Source organism: Ornithorhynchus anatinus, chromosome 2, assembly GCF_004115215.2.
Source record: "Ornithorhynchus anatinus isolate Pmale09 chromosome 2, mOrnAna1.pri.v4, whole genome shotgun sequence".
Taxonomy (NCBI): Eukaryota; Metazoa; Chordata; class Mammalia; order Monotremata; family Ornithorhynchidae; genus Ornithorhynchus; species Ornithorhynchus anatinus.
In genome coordinates this window covers 7,206,067-7,225,170 of record NC_041729.1, presented here as the reverse complement: position 1 = coordinate 7,225,170, position 19,104 = coordinate 7,206,067, and the positions used below count along the sequence as shown (strand labels likewise).

The 19,104-nt window shown below is 44.2% G+C and overlaps 1 protein-coding gene across 1 annotated transcript in view; it reads right to left on the bottom strand.

The window, feature by feature from the left end:
- LOC100079882 (E1A-binding protein p400) overlaps positions 1-19,104 on the bottom strand; it is a 100,132-nt gene that overhangs the window by 4,569 nt on the left and 76,459 nt on the right. The window contains exons 40-51 of the mRNA XM_029053357.2: positions 15,907-16,043; positions 13,969-14,025; positions 13,796-13,874; positions 13,019-13,270; positions 10,293-10,338; positions 10,095-10,195; positions 7,797-8,004; positions 6,331-6,440; positions 4,504-4,764; positions 4,168-4,363; positions 2,931-3,052; positions 919-1,080 (exon numbers count right to left, since the gene is read on the bottom strand). Of these exons, the coding sequence (XP_028909190.1) occupies positions 919-1,080; positions 2,931-3,052; positions 4,168-4,363; positions 4,504-4,764; positions 6,331-6,440; positions 7,797-8,004; positions 10,095-10,195; positions 10,293-10,338; positions 13,019-13,270; positions 13,796-13,874; positions 13,969-14,025; positions 15,907-16,043 (1,731 nt within the window). The remainder of the gene's footprint in view (positions 1-918; positions 1,081-2,930; positions 3,053-4,167; positions 4,364-4,503; positions 4,765-6,330; positions 6,441-7,796; positions 8,005-10,094; positions 10,196-10,292; positions 10,339-13,018; positions 13,271-13,795; positions 13,875-13,968; positions 14,026-15,906; positions 16,044-19,104) is intronic.

The window sequence follows — 19,104 nt, the reverse complement described above, 5'->3', positions numbered from 1 at the left end:
CTCAGGGCACCCTAGAACCTCATCATGTCCCATCGTTCCAACGGGAACTTGGGTCTTCATGAAGCCATAATGCTGGACTGGTGAGTGGCCCATAGTGGATAGATCACGGGCCTGGGAGTCAGAGGGTAATGGGTTCTAATCCTGGCTCCACCAATTGTCTGCTGTGTGACCCTGGGCAAGTCACTTCACTTCTCTGTGCCTCAGTTACCTCATCTGTAAAATGGGGATTGAGCCTATGAGCTCATGGGACAGGGACTGGGTCCAACCCGATTTATTTGTATTTACCCCAGCGCTTAGTACAGTGCCTGACACATACTAAGTGCTTAACAAATATCATTATTATTATTATTATTATCATTGCCAGAGTGGAGGTCTTTCCTATCTACCCAAGGAACCTAGCAGTTAAGCAGGCGAGGGCCCGTCTGCTTCAGTGGCAGAATCGGTGGGGAAGATTGTTTGCTCCATCCCCATCTGCTACCCAGCAATTGGCTTCAGTGTGATTTTTGCCTTCCCATTAAAATGGGAGTCAATGGGGACCTGTATTCCGTCACTCAGTTGTATTTATTGAGTGCTTACTGTGTGCCGAGCATCGTTCTAAGTGCTTGGGAGAGTAATAATAATCATGGTACTTGTTCAGTGCTTACTATGGGTCAAGCACTGTATTCAGCACTGGGGTAGATACAAGTTAATCAAGTTGGACACAGTCTCTGTCTCACATGGAGCTCACAGTCTTCATCCTCGTTTTACAGATGAGGTAACTGAGGCCTAGAGAAGTCGAGTGACTTGCCCAAGATCACCCAGTGGACAAGTGGCAGAGCCAGGATTAGAACCCATGTCCTTCTGACTCCCAGGCCCAGGCTCTATCCACTAAGAGTACAATATAACAATAAACAGAAACATTTCCTGCCCATGACCTACCTGGATCTGTGCTTGGACTTGCTGGCTTCCACCGGGTTTGGGGGCTTGGGAAATGGGAGTGGTCAGGAACTGTGTTTTAATCGCCGGCTGGGCAGCGTAGGTCACTTTTGGCTGCTGTGATGTCGGTTGCTGGGTTTGGACAGTCACTTGCTGTGCACTTATCTAGAGAAGAAAAAGGGGGTTAGAAGAACAGAGGGTTAGCCTAGTGGGTACAACTGAATGAATGAATGGATAGAGCCTGGGCCTGGGAGTCAGAAGGACCTGGGTTGTAATCCGGCCTCTGCCAGCAGCCTGTGGTGTGACCTTGGGCAAGTCACTTCACTTCTATAGGTCTCAGTTCCCTCAACTGGAAAATGGGGATTGAGACTGTTAGTCCTACGTTGGACAAGGACTGTGTCCAACCCGATCTGCTTGTATCTACCTCAACTCTTAGTACGGTGCCGAGCAAAGAGTAAGCACTTATACCATTATCATCATCATTATTATTATTAAAGAAGAGAATCGAGAAAAATCAGTATGGCTTTTGGGAAACTGACAGCTTGGTGATAACTAGCCATCAAGCTGCAAGTGAAGGACTATGGATTTTATATATCTATAAAAAGAGATAGAGATATGTAGATAATATTGTTCTATATATTCATAGATTACTAGAGTTAAGAGTTCTCACCTTTTGACTGAAAACCAGCAGTCAAAATAAAAAGATGCCCTTTTTTCATCAACAAGGGTCTTAGAAGAATTTCTGCTTGGAAGTACTCTTGTATTAACAAATACATCTTTTTATGGATCCTAAAGGAAGGCTTAAGACACATAAAAGCAGTTGGGAAGCAGCAAGACCTGGTGGAAGAGCACAGGCCTGGGAGTCAGAGCACCTGAGTTCTAATCCCAGCTTAGCCATTTCCCTGCTGTGTGACCTTGGGTAAGTCACTTAACGTAGTTGGATAATGTCTCAGTTTCCTCATCCACAAAATGATGATTAAATCCTATTCCCTCCTTCTTAGACTGTGAGTACCAAATGGGACAGGGAGAGGGACTGGGTCCAACCTACGTATCTTGTTTCTACCCAGTGATTCATACAGTGCTTGGCACATAGTGAGCGCTTAACAAGTACCATAATTATAAAAAGTACAGTGCATTTATGTTTCTAGCAAAGTACCTGACATAATAATGATGGTATTTGTTAAGTGCTTACTATGTGTCAAGCAGTGTTCTAAGAGCTGAAGTAGATAAAAGATCATTCAGGTGGACACAGTCCCTGTCCCCATGGGGCTCACGGTCTTAATCCCCATTTTACAGATGCCCAGAGAAGTGGTGTGACCTGCCCAAGGTCGCACAGCAGACAAGTGGTGGAGCCGGGACTAGACCCAGGTCCTTCTGACTCCCAGGCCTGTGTTCTATCCACTAGGCCCTGCTGAAATCCAGCCCACACACTTCACATCTCTAACCTTCTCAATGTGGCTCGATCTCACCTATCTCACCACTGACCTCTAGCCCATGTCCTGCCTCTAGCCTAGAATGCCCTCCTTCAAATCTGATGGACAATTATTCTCCCCCCAGGTTCAAACTTTATTGAAGGCACATCTCCTTCAAGAGACCTTCCAAGACTAAGGCCCTCGCCTTTCTTCTTCTTCCACTCCCTTCTGCATCACCCTGACTTACTTCCTTTGTTCTTCTCCTCTCCCATCCCCACAGCAATTACGTACGTATCTGTACTTTATTTGCATTGATGTCTGTCTCTCCCCCTCAGACTGTAAGCTTGTGTGGGCAGGGAATGTGTCTGGTTATTGTTGTACTGTACTCTCCCAAGCACTTAATACAGGGCTCTGCACACCGGAAGTGCTCAATAAATACGATTGAATGAATAAATGATGAAGGATGGTGCTAAGTATGATTATGCTGGAAACTCATGCAAGCTTTTAAAAATCAAACCAAATCAAATTCACAGGTTCCAGAGAGGTCCAAGTAAACCAGAAAAAAAGGCACCATCTGTGAAAGGAGCAGGAGAAATCCTGTACCTTTTGTGGCACTGAAGCTTGGCCTTGTGCCACCTGGGGCTGGATGGCTTTTTGCTGCTGGTGGTGTTTGAGTTTCAGAAGCTGCTGAACATGTAATGGTTGAGCAACTACTGTCTGTCCTCCTGTAAATGATAACAGAAAAAAAATATTTGGTGAAACTGCCAACAGTGCCAAGGCTTTCAGTGACAGTAAAAATGATGCTTATTTAATTGGCTCAGAAAAGGAAGTTTAAACCAGTTCATCACCGTGACAGTAAACATATATTCTTGTTTTCCACGCCGAGGACTCAATTTCTCTAATCAATCAACAGTATTTACTGAGCGCTTACTATGCACACAGAACTGTCCCAAACGCTTGGGAGAGTACAATATACCAGAATTAGCAGACGTTTCCTGCCCATATTGAGCTGACAGTCTTATCCCAGAGAAATAAAAACGGCCTAAAAGGAATAGGGGTTTTGGTCAGTTCTCCATTATTCATTCATTCATTCATCTAATGGTATTTATGAGAAGCAGCACGGTGAGGTGGATAGAAGATGGGTCTGGAAGTCAGAAGGCTATGGATTCTAATCCTGGCCCTGCCACTTGTCTACTGTGTGACTTTGGGCAAGTCACTTCACTTCTCTGGACCTCAGTTACCTCATCTGTAAAATGAGGATTGAGACTGTGGGCCCCGTGTGGGATCCAGACTGTGTCCAATCCGATATGCTTGTATTGCCCCCAACGTTTAGTAAAATGCTTAGCACAAAGTAAGCGCTTGACAAACACCATCATTATTATTATCATCATTGAGAGCTTACTGTGTGCAAAGCACTGTACTAAACACTTGGGAGAGGACAACAGCACAATAATAATAATAATGTTGGTATTTGTTAAGCGCTATGTGCAGAGCACTGTTCTAAGCACTGGGGTAGATACAGGGTAATCAGGTTGTCCCACGTGAGGCTCACAGTTAATCCCCATTTGACAGATGAGGTAACTGAGGCACAGAGAAGTTAAGTGACTTGCCCACAATCACACAGCTGACAAGTGGCAGAGCTGGGATTCAAACTCATGACCTCTGACTCCCAAGCCCGGGCTCTTTCCATTGAGCCACGCTGCTTCCCATTCTCTGTCCAAAAGTGTAACTTCCAACCGTCAGCTCTGAACGCTTTCCATTTGGGGGATTAAGTCGCCTCTGGGTTTTCAGGAGGAAAAAACCGAGGTTCGTGGAGCCGCAGCAGAGATTTTTCAAGTACCCGCTGCCTTCTGCGGCTGCCCTATGGCGACGCTGATCCCCGTCATGTTCACCGGGAGTGTCGTCACTCCTGCGGACGACACCACGGCTGCCGGGACGGACACGACGGGAGGCTTGGCCAGGGCGACCTGAGCCGTCTGGGGCGTCTGGGTCTGCATCTGGCCCTGGCTCTGGAGCTGGGAAGTAGCAACGCGGGTCTAAATGACAAGAAACAGGGGTTACTCTCTCGTCTCGGGACGCCCGGCACTCGGCCAAGTCCCTCAGAGTGGGTGATCTTCCCCTGGTGGCCGGGTCGTCCCAAGGGGAACGGCTCAGAAGGGACACCCGGGCAACTTACGAGGCGGGCCACCTGAAGGTTGGCCACAGTGGTGCCAGTGAGGACGGCACCGGACCTTGGGGCTGCCACGGTCGTGAGCTGCGGGGCCTGCGGTGGGGGCGGCTGTTGCTGCTGCAGCGCTGGCTGCGGTGGCTGCGGTGGGGCTGGCTGCTGCTGCTGTTGTTGTTGTTGTTGGGGGGCTCCCTGCTGGGGGGCCGGCTGCGGGGTTTGCTGCTGCTGGGGCAGCTGCAGCTTCTGTTTCTGGAGTTTGATGAGCTGCTCCTGGAGATAAACATGGTACTTTTTAACATTCATCCCGTCTTCGTTGCCAATACGGTCACATCTCTCACAAAAGTTTAAGTCGAAATCTAGTAAATCTAGTCGAAATCCTGTCCTTAGCAATAAATTTATATTTGGATTTTATTCATTCATTCGATATTTACTGAGCGCTTACTGTGTGCAGAGCACTGTACTAAGCACTAGGGAGAGTACTCAGTAGAACAATAAACAGATTAATTCCCTGCCCACAATGACCTACAGTCTAGAGGACGGGATATCTGTAATACATAAGTGTTGCTGGGCTGGGAACGGGGAAGAGCAAAGGGAGCAAGTCAGGGTGACATAGAAGGGAGTGGGAGATGAAGAAAAGAGGGACTTAGTCTGGGAGCGCTTCTTGGAAGAGATGTGCCTTCAATAAGCTTTGAAGGAGGGCAGAGTAATTGTTTGTCAGCTTTTGAGGAAGGAGGGCACTCCAGGCCAGAGGCAGCATGTGGGCTAGGGGTTGGCTGTGAGATAGGCAAGATTGAGGCATACTGAGAAGGTTGGCATTAGAGGAGCAAAGTGTGTGGGCTAGGTTGTAAAAGGAGAGAAGCAAGGTGAGGTAGGAGGGGGCAAGGTGGTGGACTGCTTTAAAGCCAATGATGAGGAGTTTTTGTTTGAAGTGGAGGTGGATGGGCAACCACTGGAGCTTTTTGAGAGTGGGGTGATGTGCTCCAAACATTTCTGTAGAAAAATGATCTGGGCAGCAGAGAGAAGTAGGTACTGGAGTGGGGAGAGACAGGAGGCTGGGAGGTCAGAAAGGTCAGCAAGGATCTTTGTAACACTGGTTACAATCAAATGAACCTATGAGAAGATTTCAGCACTCTTATAAACGTAAATCCTCTTAATAAAAAATCCAACCACAATAAGGGAAAACAAAGGTGTTTTTCACCAGTGGTACCCAACACTGATTTTAAAAAGGAGGGAAGTGGGAAAACACAACTCTTCACATTATTTTCTTCCCTTGAGAAATAGAAAAATGCTAAGTGTGTATATATATATATATGCATATATATATATATACACACTTAGCTAATACACCAATATACATACTGTGGTGTTTGTGAAGCACTTAACATGTGCCAAGCATTGTTCTAAACTCTGGGGCAGATATACGGTAATCAGATTGAACACAGTCCCTGTCCCACATGGGGCTCACAGTCTTAGTTCACCTTTTACAGATGAGGTTACTGAGGCACAGAAAAGTGAGGTGACGTGCCCAAGGTCACAGAGCTGACAGGTAGCAGAACCGGGATTAGAGCCCAGGTCCTCTGACTCCCAGGCCCGTGTTCTTCCCACTAGGCCACGCTGATTTAAGCTCTTTGTGGGCAGAGAATGTGTCTGTTTATTGCTGTATTGTATTCTCCCAAACCCTAAGCAAAGTTCTCTGCATACCGTAAGAGCTCAGTAAATATGACTGAATGAAATCATTTGTGGCAAGGTTTGCCTGGCCCACGACAATTTCCCTACGGTTTTTATTTGAGCAGAAAGACTAGGCTTATATCTGACTTTGGAGCTGGGGGACCTGACCTGAGTTGCCTGCTGCTGCTGCTGCTGTTGTTGCTGCTGCTGCTGTCTGAGAAGCTGGAAGTGGGCAGGAGTGATTGCCTTGCCCGGAAGTTGAACCCCTGAGGAAGTTGCTGTAGAGACAGGAGAGAATTGCTCACAACTGAAGGGTATATTCAGTTATATTCCACCTACCAAGGTTTGAGAGAGGACAGTAAAATATATCTACTCACATTAAAAATTTCAGACGCTGATAAAGGTGTTCTTGGGAAGAGTTGATTCCATAATAGAATGAGTTGGAATAATTTGCAAGATAAGTTGACCGGTAAAGTAGGTGTAAAGAATGAGGGCAAAATGGCTAAGAGACAGCACTCAGATGAAGGAGAATGAATTTTCAGATATCAGCATGCTTAGTTTTTTCAACATTTTGTCTCCACTCTTCAGGAATTGTCTGTCTCTCCCCTTCTAGACTGTGAGCCCCTTGTTGGGTAGGGACTGTCTCTATTTGTTGCCGAAATGAACTTTCCAAATGCTTAGTACAGTGCTCTGCACACAGTAAGCCCTCAATAAATGCGATTAAATGAAGGTAGGAAGGAATAAAAAATAATGAATACACTAGTAAGATCAGAGAGGGTTGGCAATACTAGGATATTTTTTTTCTCCACTAATAAATGCAGCCTGAGGTTAACAAGTGGCCAAATCCACCCTTATGGCTTCATGTTCTCCAACTGAGTGGAATAAACCTTCTTGACAGCCTCTCCCACAGCTGCCCTCTCCCTCCCTTGAAGCATCTCAAGGACCATTCCTCCTACCTGGACAGACCCCTCCTTCTCCTCAGGACACATCCCTTCCATCAATATTTCAAAACAACTTCTCCATGAAGTCGGCCCAGATTAGCCCCAGTTGGCTCCAATCACTCCAAACACGCCAGCAACCCCCTCAACACTTGTGTTATGTCTGATCAGCTGTAATTGATTATCCACCCCCAGTCTTATATTTCTGGGCTGCCATTTTTGTGTATTTTTGTGTCTATACTGTCTCCCCCACTAGACTAAAACCTCTTGAGTTACAGGGGCAAGTTCCCTAGTTCCTTTACAACTCTCAAAACACCTATTGCACTGTGCTGCACAGAGGGAGTATTCAATAGATGGCTATTATACGATGATCACCCTAATAACCCATTAAATAATCAAAACTAGGCACTTACACCATATCTCTAGCCTGGAAGCCTACTGTGGTCATGTCTCCCAACTCTGTTGTATTGTATTCTCCCAAGCGCTTAATACATGTATGCAGTAAGTGCACAATCAACACCACTGGTTGCCTGTTGGATTGTATTTTCCATTGTGGGCATGCTTCCCATCTCTTGTATTCTTCCAAGTATTTAGAACAGTGCTCTGCACACAATAAGTAATCAATAAATACCAATGATCAACTGATTGATTATATTTCCAAACAAAGAGTAAGAAGAAGAAACCTTCTGCTGTTACCTGGCGACACCTGAGTCACAAGAGACCTCGTCTGGGTCTGGACAGGGGTGAGGTTGGTGGTCACGACCGCTGGCGGGGCGGGGGCCGAGGTGACGGCTCGGACCCCCTGGTTGGACGCTATCGGCACCAGTTCGGTGGAAGCAGCGGAAGTGGCAACCGTTCGCTGCTGGGAGTGGATCACTTGAGCCGGGGCAGCCCCTCCTGAAGTCTTTAAATGAAAAGGAAGCGAGAGGTTCATTTTTCTCTTTGTGGGCTCAAATGTGAATCATAGCTGACTCTTCAAATAAATTGCAAATGGTCTAAGAATAAGCAGTGTGGCCTAGTGGACGGTGCACGGACCTGGGAGTCGGAAGGACCCGGGTCCCAATCCCAGCTCCACCACTTGTCTGCTGTGCGACTTTGGGCCACTTCACTTCAAGTGACTCAGTTCCCTCCTCTGTAAAATGGGGATTTAGACTAGGAGCCTCATGTGGGCCAAGACCGCGTCCAACCCGATTTGCTTCTACCCACCCCAGCACTTAGAACAGTGCCTGGAACAAAGTAAGCACTTAACAAATACCACAATTATTATTATTATTGTCACTGATGTACGTTTTAAAATGGGACAGTGAACCATTCCCTTTCCCCAATAAAGAAATATAACGCTATCAGAAAATCATCTGTAATTTGTTTTAAGGACAGTCTCCCCTCTTGACTGTAAACACCTAGTGGGCAGGGAACATGTCTACCAACTCTGTTACACCGTACTCTCCAACGTGCTTAGTAAAGTTCTCTGCACATAGTAAGCGATCTCTAAATACCAATGTTTGATGGACTGAAGAACCAGTGGCCGTTTCTCATACGAAAGCAAATGTTTCATTGCACTACTGAAATGTGGACTTTTTCAGTAGTATTATGTAAATTAACCACAATTAATGTACTGAGGAAAATCAAAAGGCTACAGCAATGGCAGAGTCATGCAGTAATAACAGAGTAATGGGTCGGAATACACCACCAAACATCAAATCGTTTCAGCCTGCACCAGGAGTTTTCCTGGTTTCCTCACAATACCCACTAGTGGGATGGTAATTGGACACCGGCAGCCACACCGATCCTCTTTGCTGATGATCAAAAGATGATGGTGGCAGCTGCTGCTGCTGGGGTCCTGTTTTGTCCCATTCCCCCCAACCCTCTGCCTCATCATAATCTGATTCACTCATGCCTTTCCTTTCTCACAACCCTCAGTCCCCTACCCAAAGCAGGCCTAAAGTGCTCCAGCTCTGATCTTTCTCTCTCTACCTGCAGTCTCCCATTTCCTCCTGCCTTCAAGACATCTCTACTTGGATGTCCTGCCATCACCCCAAACTTAACATGTCCAAAACAGAACTCCTTATCTTCCCACCTAAACCCTGTCTCCCCGTGACTTTCCCAACACTGTAGACAGCACCACCATCCTTCCTGTCTCACAAGCCCACGGCCTTGACATTATCCTTGACTCCTCTCTCTCATTCGATCCACATATATTCTATCTATCACTAAATCCTATAGGTTCAACCTCCACAACTGTAAGCTTGTTGTGGGCAGGGAATGTGTCTGCTATATTGTTGGGTTGTACTTTCCTAAGTAGTACAGTATAATACAGTGCCCTATGCTCAGTAAGTGCTCAATAAATACAATTGACTGTTTGATTCTCTCCACTAGATTGTAAGTTCCCTGAGGGCAGGAACCATGTCACCTGTTTTGTACTCCCCAAGGCACTTTAGTACAGCACTCTACACACAGAACAAGCACTCAGGAAATCCTATAGATTGATTGATAAGGTATGACTTTGACAGACACAAGAAAATAGGATGGTGTTGGAAACATCAGAAAGGCCAAAGTACAAGAATAAATGGCTTCCTTGGCCCCCCTGCCCAGCTCAGAAAAATAAGAGTGAAATAATGCATAGGGCATGGGTCTGGGAATCAGACGGTCATGGGTTCTAATCCCGGCTCCACCACCTGTTGCTGTATGGCCTTAGGCAAGTCACTTCACTTCTCTGTGCCTCAGTTACCTCATCTGTAAAATAGGGATTAAGACTGTGAGCCCCATATGGGACATGGACTGTAGCCAAGCCAATTTCCTAGTATAGTATCCACCCCAGCGCTTTGTACAGTCCCTGGCACACAGTAAGTGTTTAACAAATACCACAATTATTATTATTATTATTGTTATTAAGCAAAATGGGAAGACATAATGAAATAGGCATTTCACTGCATGGTGTTATCAGCACATTTTTAGATTTTTGGTGGGCCCCGCAGTGCACGACAGTTTACTTACTGTTAGGGCTCCAGGTACAACTGGGGAAGCCAGACGTTTATTGATAGGCTGGAAGGTGGCACCGGCAGCTGTGTTTACAATGACGTTTCCACTCACTGCTGCTGGAAATGAGGAAAAGCCAAGCAATATAAAAGATGGAAAAGCAGTTGTTCTCGCTTTCTTTGCCACCCCATAATGTTTTATTACAAAGTATATTACCAGGAGGAATGCTGGTTCCGGTGACTGCAGTTTTGATGGTTCCAGTCTATTTGCAAAAAGACAGTTCAAACGATGTCATACATGATAAGGCAAGGTTTTCCTTTTGAATTATCATTTTTTCATAATTAAAGACTGTACAAAGATTCAGAAGTGATTGACGACCAACAGCCAAGGAAATTCATGATGAGAGTTTATAGATAAGGTGATTATTAAGACAGAAATTTCTCTTTAAAAGCAATTTCTCCAGTGAAATTGCTACTCAAAGTATAATCACCATCAACCTCTAAATTCTCCAAAAAATCCTTATGGCTCTGGGGAGTTGAAAAAAAAATTCTCTATTAATCCAATTTTTATTGACTCGATTTTTAGCTTGAAAACTGGAACTTGTTATACACCTGTCTCTCTGGTGGGTGACTTTCTTCACCTGGTAGAGTGAACTGAGCAAAATAGTGTCTCAGACAGGCAACCATTCACTACTCATAACTTTCTGGCAGCTGGGACTATGTTGCTGAAATGGCATCATTTTGATGTTACTTTGAAGCATCAAGGCCTAACGGATAGAGCCCGGGCCTGGAAGTCAGAAGAATTTGGGTTCTAATCCCAGCTTTGCCACTTATCTTGCCGTGACCTTGGGCCATTCACTTCACTTTTCTGTGCCTCAGGTACCACATTTGTAAAATATGGATTAAGAATGTGAGCCCCAAGTGGAACAAGGATTGATTGCAATCTGATTAGCTTGTTATCTACAATAGCACTTAGTACTATACCTGACAAATAGTGAACACTTAAATACCAGAATTATTATTACTATTATTATTACTATCACAGAGTGTTTTGAAGGATTCTTTATTTTCCAAGAATTCAATTTTTAGACTCCTTGATGGTTTACATGCTGCTCTGCAATGGTACCAAGAGACCTCTATCATGGTACCTTAAGGTATGTGGAAACATGGCACTGAGAAACCTGTGGAATATGGTACCATGGCTCCAAGAGAATTATGGTACATGGTACCATCCCACTGGGAAAACGATGGTACCCGGTACAATGGCAGCAAGAGAACTATGGTACCCAGTATTGTGGCATCGTGAGAATTATGGTGCATGGTATCTTGGCACCCAGAGAACTAGAGTTCATGGTACCATGGCACCTAGACAACTGTTGTGCATGATACCATGACCCCATGGCACTGAAAAAACTTCCCTCATCACAGAGAAAGGGCATCCCTCACACTGAGTGAAACTAAACTCTACTCCTGAGCATGCCTTCCATGATCAAAGCAACGTGGTTTAATGGGAAGAGTCCAGGCCTGGGAGCCAGAGGACCTGGGTTCTAATCCTAACTCCAAAACTTGTCTGGTCTGTGACCTTAGGCAAGTCACTTAACTTCTCTGAGACTCAGTTACTTCGTCTGTAAAATAGGGATTAAATCCTACTCCCTCTAACCGAGACTGTGAACCCCATGCAAGACAGGGACCATGTCCCACCTGATAATCTTGTATCTGCCCCAGTGGTTAGAACAGTGCTTGGCACATAATAAGTACTGAACTGTACTACGACTACTACTACTAATAATATGGAGGAGGAGGCCTTTAAAACATAAAAATCCCAAAATATGAAGCCATGACCATAGCCCAACTTATGAGGAAGTAACTTCTGTTATCAAGTCTAGGAAAAATTGGTAAAATATTTGATGATGATGGTGATCCTGCACAATTCTACAAGTGAGGAGGGAAGCTAGTGTCCCACTTTCTGCACAAGCTTTCCCACAACTCATGGAACACCCAGGAAATGCCACAAGATTCCAACGATGCCACCACAGTCACCCTCTTCTAGAAGACCACGGAAAGAATGTTCTTGGAATCCAGAGGAACATCTCGCTGCTTTTCATTGCAGGCAAGGAAGATCAGTGTTGCCTAATGGAAAGAGCCCAGGTGGAGAATTGCGGAACTAAGTGCTAATCCCGGCTCTGCCAATTGCTTGTTGGGTTTCTTGGGCAAGTCGTTTAACTTCTCTGTGCCTCAGTTTTCTCATTTGTAAAATGGGGATTCAAAACCTTTCCTCCCTCTGACTTAGACTGTGAGCTCTTCGGGGGACAGGGGCAGTGTCTGACCTAATTGTCTCTTACTGCAGAGCTAATATAGCGCTTGGCACAGAGTAAGTGCTTAACAAATACCACACATTATTATTAGAACCCAGATCTCCTGCCTCCCAAACCCATTCTCTTCTCTCACTCCCTTCCATGTCACCCTTCCACTTTGATTTGCGCCCTTTATTGCATCCTTACTGCATCCTTATTGCAACCTTGGCTGCACAGCACTTACATACACCTCCGCAATGTATTTATTTTTATCACTGCCTGTGTCTAGACTTTAAGCTCACTGTGGGCAGGGAATATGTCTACCAACTCTGTTATGAAGAAGCACAAGGATAGCATGGATAGAGCACGGGCCTGGGAATCAGAAGGTCATGGATTCTAATCCCGGCTCCACCACGTGTCTGCTGTGTGACCCTGGGCCCATCACTTCACTGCTCTGGGCCTCAGTAACCGCATCTGTAAAATGGCGATTGAGACTGTGAGCCCCACATGGGATAGGGATAGTGCCCAACCTGATTCGCTTGTCTCCATCCCAATGCTTAGTACAGTGCCTGGCACATAGTGAGCACCCAAGAAACACCACAATTATTATTAGCATTATTATTGTTGTCCTCTTTGTTACATATCTTACCAAAACTGCTGTGCTGGCCACAGTGGAAGCTGCTTGTACGACTACCTGCGGCTGTTGGGCTACCTGGGGTTGAGCCTGTGGTGGAGGTTGGTTGGCTGGCTGCTGAGTTTGTTGCTGGGCAACCTGTTGTTGCGGCTGTTGCGATTGTTGCTGCTGCTGCTGCTGTTGCTGCTGTTGTTGCTGCTGCTGCTGCTGCTGCTGTTGCTGCTGCTGCTGTTGCTGCTGCTGAGCTCTCTGCTGTTCAGCCAAAGCCTGGAATCAAATGGAAATAGCCTGTAGATTGGAAGGTTCTTGTGTGGGCAGGGATCGCCTCTATCACTTCTGGTGGACCGTACTTTCTCAAGCGCTTAGTCCAGCACTCTGCACACTGGAAGCACTCAATAAATACCACTGATTGGTGGATTGGAAGAAATAGTTTTTTTTATAGTATTTGTCAAACGCTTACTATGTACTAGGCACTGGGTTAAACGCTGGTGTAGATACAAGGTAATCAGGTTGGACACAGTACCCGGCCCACATGGGGCTCAGAGTCTTAATCCCCATTTTACAGATGAGGTAACAGGCATGGAGAAGTCAAGCGACTTGCCCAAGATCAGGACCAATAATTTCATATTTGTAACTAATCTAAATTTTATCCATGGCACTCTAACACACATTAGATCTAATTTCCAACAGTATGATGGAAATGCTGATGGGGGGACATTCCAGATGATATCACAAAACTCAAATTTTAAAAAAGAACTTCCAAGTGAAGAAACATGAGATTGATCCTCTCACCTTTTTCTCCTTAGCAATCCGCTCGGCCCGCAAAGAAGCAACCTGAATTGGTGGCAGTGGCTTGTCATAATTGATTCCACTAGAAAACAAAGTAAATAAGAGGTTTAGAGATACACTTCCAAGAAATGATTGCTTCTTTTGATCTGAACTGTTGAGAACTCCTGGCAACGTACCTTTCTGCCAACACTGAGGCATGCTTTGGGTTCTTCTGGAAAGGATTCATGCCAAGCCTAAAATTAATCACAAAGACATGCTTGAGAGCAAAAACTACCTAGCGGGAGTTCATTGTTTACATTTTATTGGCTAAAACAGCATTTCCTATTTAATGCTTCCAAGAACATGCTCACCACCTAAGGCATGCATCCAAAATCAGAAAATTGCAATAATCCTATAGGGAAGAAATTGCACAAATGTCAGAAAATTGTTTTAAACTGAAAAGAATGAGTCTTCCTCTATGGTCATTAAGTACATTGCTCCATTTGTGAATAAGTCACATCCAAGGGAAGTTGTTCAGTGCTGTACAGTGATACTGTCTACAGCTTAAAAGTTGTGGAATTTCCAGCTTTAGGGCAAACCCAAAGAAAAGAAAATGAGAAGCAGCGTGGCCCAGTTGAATAGAGCACAGGCCAGGGCATCAGAAGGACCTTGTTCATTCAATAGCTTTCATTGAGCTCTTACTGTGTGCCGAGCACTGAACTAAGCGCTTGGGAGAGTACAATACAATAACAAACAGATACATGGTCTGCTATGTGGCCTTGGGCAAGTCATTTCACTTCTCTGTGCCTCAGTTCCCTCATCTGTAAAATGCGGATTAAGACTGTGAGTCCCATATGGAACAGGTTCTGTGTCCAACCCAATTAGCTGGCATCTACCCTAGCACTTAGACCCGGCACATAATAAGAGCTTAACAAATACCATAATTATTATTATCATTATTTTCTGTTGCAGTTTGGGCTTTGAAGGCTAAGTAGAAGATGCATGTGTATGCTCCCTTTGTGCTTATTTCCTGATTAGCCCAAAAGTCTACATTTCCAAGAGGCCTTTCCTGACTAAACCTCTAATTTCCTCTTCTCCCACCTCCTACTCTGTCACCCTTGCACTTGAATTTGTAACTCTTATTCACCCCTTAGCCCCACATCACTTACGTCCATATCTGAAATTATTTATTTATACTAATGTCTGTCTCCCCTACTAGACTGTCAGCTTGTGTGGGCAGGGAACATGTCTACCGACAGTTACACAGGACTTTCTAAGTGCTTTGTACACAGTGCTCTGCACATAGTAAGTGCTCAATAATGATAATAATAATAATGATAATAATAATAATGATAATTATGGTATTTGTTAAGCATTTACTATGTGCCAAGCACCGTTCTAAGCACTGGGGTAGATACAAGATAATCAGGTTGGACACAGTCCATGATCTACATGGGGCTCACACTCTTAGTCCTCATTTTACAGATGAGGGATCTGAGGCCCAGAGAAGTGAAGTGACTTGTCCACGGTCACACAGCAGACATGTAGCGGGGCCGGGATCAGAACGCAGGTCCTTCTGACTCCGATGATTGAGAGTCATGTTGGGAATGTTGGCAGCTGTGCCCTCCTCTCTTCATCCAGAAACTATCCTGGATTCTAGAGATCTCCCTGAGATCAAATACAGAATAAGTGGATTGGATGGAGGGGACACGTATGGAAAGGTTATAATATATAATAATAATAATAATAATAATATAATAGTCGCAACCAATCAGGTCAACGTTGGGACATCAGGATTCCTGGGCAGAAATAGCTGGGTGCAGTGACCCTAATGGAGAGTGTCTGTGAGCTGGGTGCCTCTTATTGAAAAACCACTCATTTGGAAATTTCTCCTAAAAATTAAGTTGGGAATAATGGTGGCTCTTGGGATAGATACGATCCCTGCATGATGCTCAAAAAGAGAACTGCGTAAAATAGCTGCTCAGATATTTAAATCAGTCCAACCGTTTCCAAAAGCAGACACTTTGCAATAGCTGAGATAAAATGCCGATTAAGAGCGTAAATCGGGTTTGAAAAACTGGGACGTAGGCAATAATAACTTCTCAAACTCAAAGTGGCTTTATCATTCAACTTACAAGGGTTTAATAGGTGGGCTTCTCTTTCCTGCTATCCCTTTCATCATTTCGAAGTGGTTAGTATAAAGTTGGGTGTGAGTGGCCCCTTCGTCTTGGGCATAGATCTGGTTAGTGCGAAGTGGACGGCTGTTCTTGGTCTAGAAAACAAAATGAAAGCAAACATCTTTAATAGATGTATGAATAATTTTATTTTTAAATGCGATCACTTCCTTTCCTATCTTTACAAGAGTTCCAGAATCTGCCCCTTCCTCTCTAACCAAACTGTCACCATGCTAGTCCAGGCCCTTGTCAAGGCCTGTCTTGACCACTGCATCACTTTTTTTGCTGACAACCTTCCTTCTAGTATCTTCCCTCTCCATGCTATTCTTCACGCTGCTGCCTGGATCATTTTTCAAAAACATCATTCAGTGCACACCTCCTCCCGCCTCAAAATCTTCCAATGGTTGTCCATCCATCTCCCCATCAGGAAGAAATTCCTGAACATTGACTTTAAGGCATTCATTCAGCTGACTCATCCCTCGTTATCCTCGCTTTTCTCCCACTATACTCCAGTCCGTGCACTTTGCTTCTCTAGCACCTACTTACTCATTGTGCCGTGCTCTTGCCTCTCTCACTGTTGACCGCCTTGCTCGTCCCCTACTTCCTTCCTGGAACTCTCTCCCCCTTCACACCTAGAAGACCACTACACTCCCCATCTTCACAGCCTACTAAAATCACATCTCTCCCAAGAAGGTTTCGTTGACTAATCTCTCATCTCCCTATCCTCTCTCCTGACTGCATCACCCATGCACTTGAGTCTATAGCTGCTAAGCACTTGGGTACTTACTCCAGCACTTATGTACATACCTATAGATGCTTGTAATGCCAATCTCCCCTGCTAAATTATAAAATCCTTGAGGGCAGGGATCAAATCTACTTGCTCTACTATATTCTAAATGCTTAATACAGTGCTCTGCACACGATTAGCATTCAATACCACTGACGATGAATTCACTCAAAACCTATGCAATACTGCCAAGAAAATATTTCACATAGACCTTTAAATCTAAGATCCAGTCCCACCTCTGAAACAAATCTAGCATAATAATCTGCCACATGGAAATGATTTGTGATATGGGCCAACTGAATATATATCTTTATGCCTTTTCACTGGAAGCTAGTCTCCACCATTAGCTCTAACAATAATTTCAAAAGCAGAGGCTACTACCTACCTTATACACGCTTTTTGTCTTCTTTTTAGGATTAGCTTCAAACATTAGCTACAAAATACAAGAGTCGAACAAATCTATGTCACTTTTCCCCCCAAACATATACATCATCAGTTCCCATTTCAGCAAGCAAAACAATAATGCATTTCTCATGTTTGAGAACACTTTTTTAAAGCTTGTCTGTAGACAAGTAAGGACTTACACAGTTCTCAGGCCTATTTGGACACAGTAAAAAGGTTATTAAAAAAGTCTAAAATAAAATTTTCCAAATAAAATTGCATCCAAATGAAGACCATGTTGAAATGAAATTAGTGCTCTGACTAGAGAAAATTAAAGAGATATTCATGGACATTCAAAGTAGGGACCTTCCTAGATTTTAACAGAAAACAAAATTTAAACTGTAATAACTGACAGTTAAATTCTAGATCTTATAATTTAAAAGTACCAGGCTTCACCTGTATTTTGCTTCATAAAATATTGAAGCATGATTTATAAATAGAGAGAATGCTTTCTGCAGCCTGTTCTATTGCATTGCCTAAGGGGAAAATTATATCATGAACAACTTTTTTTCTTTCCTATTCTACCACACTTTTATATCTGATGGATCACGGCTCTGCCCATCTTCAAAGCCCTTCTAAAATCACACCTTCTCCAGGCAGCCTTCCCCAGTTCACCTCTCATCTCCCCTGGTTTTAGCCCCACCAACTGCCACCTCGGCATTTAAGTACCTGCAACTTCCCACACTATTTTCATACAAACTTATATACCCTACTTCTTAAGAATCCACCTCCACATCAAACAAAAAACTCCTCACCATTGACTTTATAGCACTCAATCACCTTACCCCCTCCTACCTCACCTTGCTACTTTCCTACTACAACCCAGCCCTCATATTTTGCTTCTATAATACCGATCTTCTCACTGTACCTCAATCTCGTCTTTCTTGCCGATGACCTCTTGCAACGCCCTGCCTCTGGTCTGGAACGCCCTCCCTCCTCATATCCAACAGAAAATTACTCTCCCCTACTATATGAAGGGACATCTCCTCCAAGAGGCCTTCTCTGACTAAGCCCTCATTTCCCCGTCTCCCCCGCCCTTCTGCATCACCCTTGCACTTGATTTGCTCTCTTTATTCACCCCTCCCTCAGCCCCACAGCACTTACGTATATATCTGTAATTTATTTATTTATTTTAATGTCTGCCTTCCCCTCTAGACTGCAAGCTCATTGTAGACAGGGGATGTGTCTGTTTATTGTTATACTGTACTCTCCCAAGCACTTAGTACAGTGCTCTGTACACAATAAGCGCTCAATAAACATGATTGACTGACACTAGCTCATATCTCACATACCCAGCACATATTCCCTCTTTCCTTTGTTCTCCCATTTGTAATTTATTTTACAGCTCCTTGAGGATGAGGATTTTGCCTACTAATTATTTTGTTTGCTCCCGAGCTCTTAGTTGGATAAAGTAGGCACCCGATAAATCCCGGACAGCACTTGGGCAAATCAGAGTGAACGCTATTATGGAGAGAAATCTCATCGGCTCTTGGGTTACTTAATAATGAAAAAGCTCAAGTGAGAAAAGGGTTCCATATACACATTTCTAAAGATGGGGACTGACATGTGGTTATCTAAGGCAAAATGAAAACGCCAGAAGCCCAATTAATAACAGAAAAGATGTCAGAAAAGTAATGGAAGAAGTTCTCAGATCCACCCTCCTAAAACAACCTGAGATTACCCTGTGACAGCAATTGCCTGCTGCCAGGAAAATATAATTTATCAAAAACTAAGGGTAGTACGCTAGTTGCCGCAAATGAATCTTCTCAAAATGTCAGTTATTCTTTTAAAAAAAAGTCATATAATAATCAAGGCATTCTTCATCTTGTGCTGCCCATTGGTAATTCATTCATTTATTTATTGAGCACTTTCTGTGTGCAAAACACTGTACTAAGCACTTGGGAGAGTACAATATAACAACAGACACATTC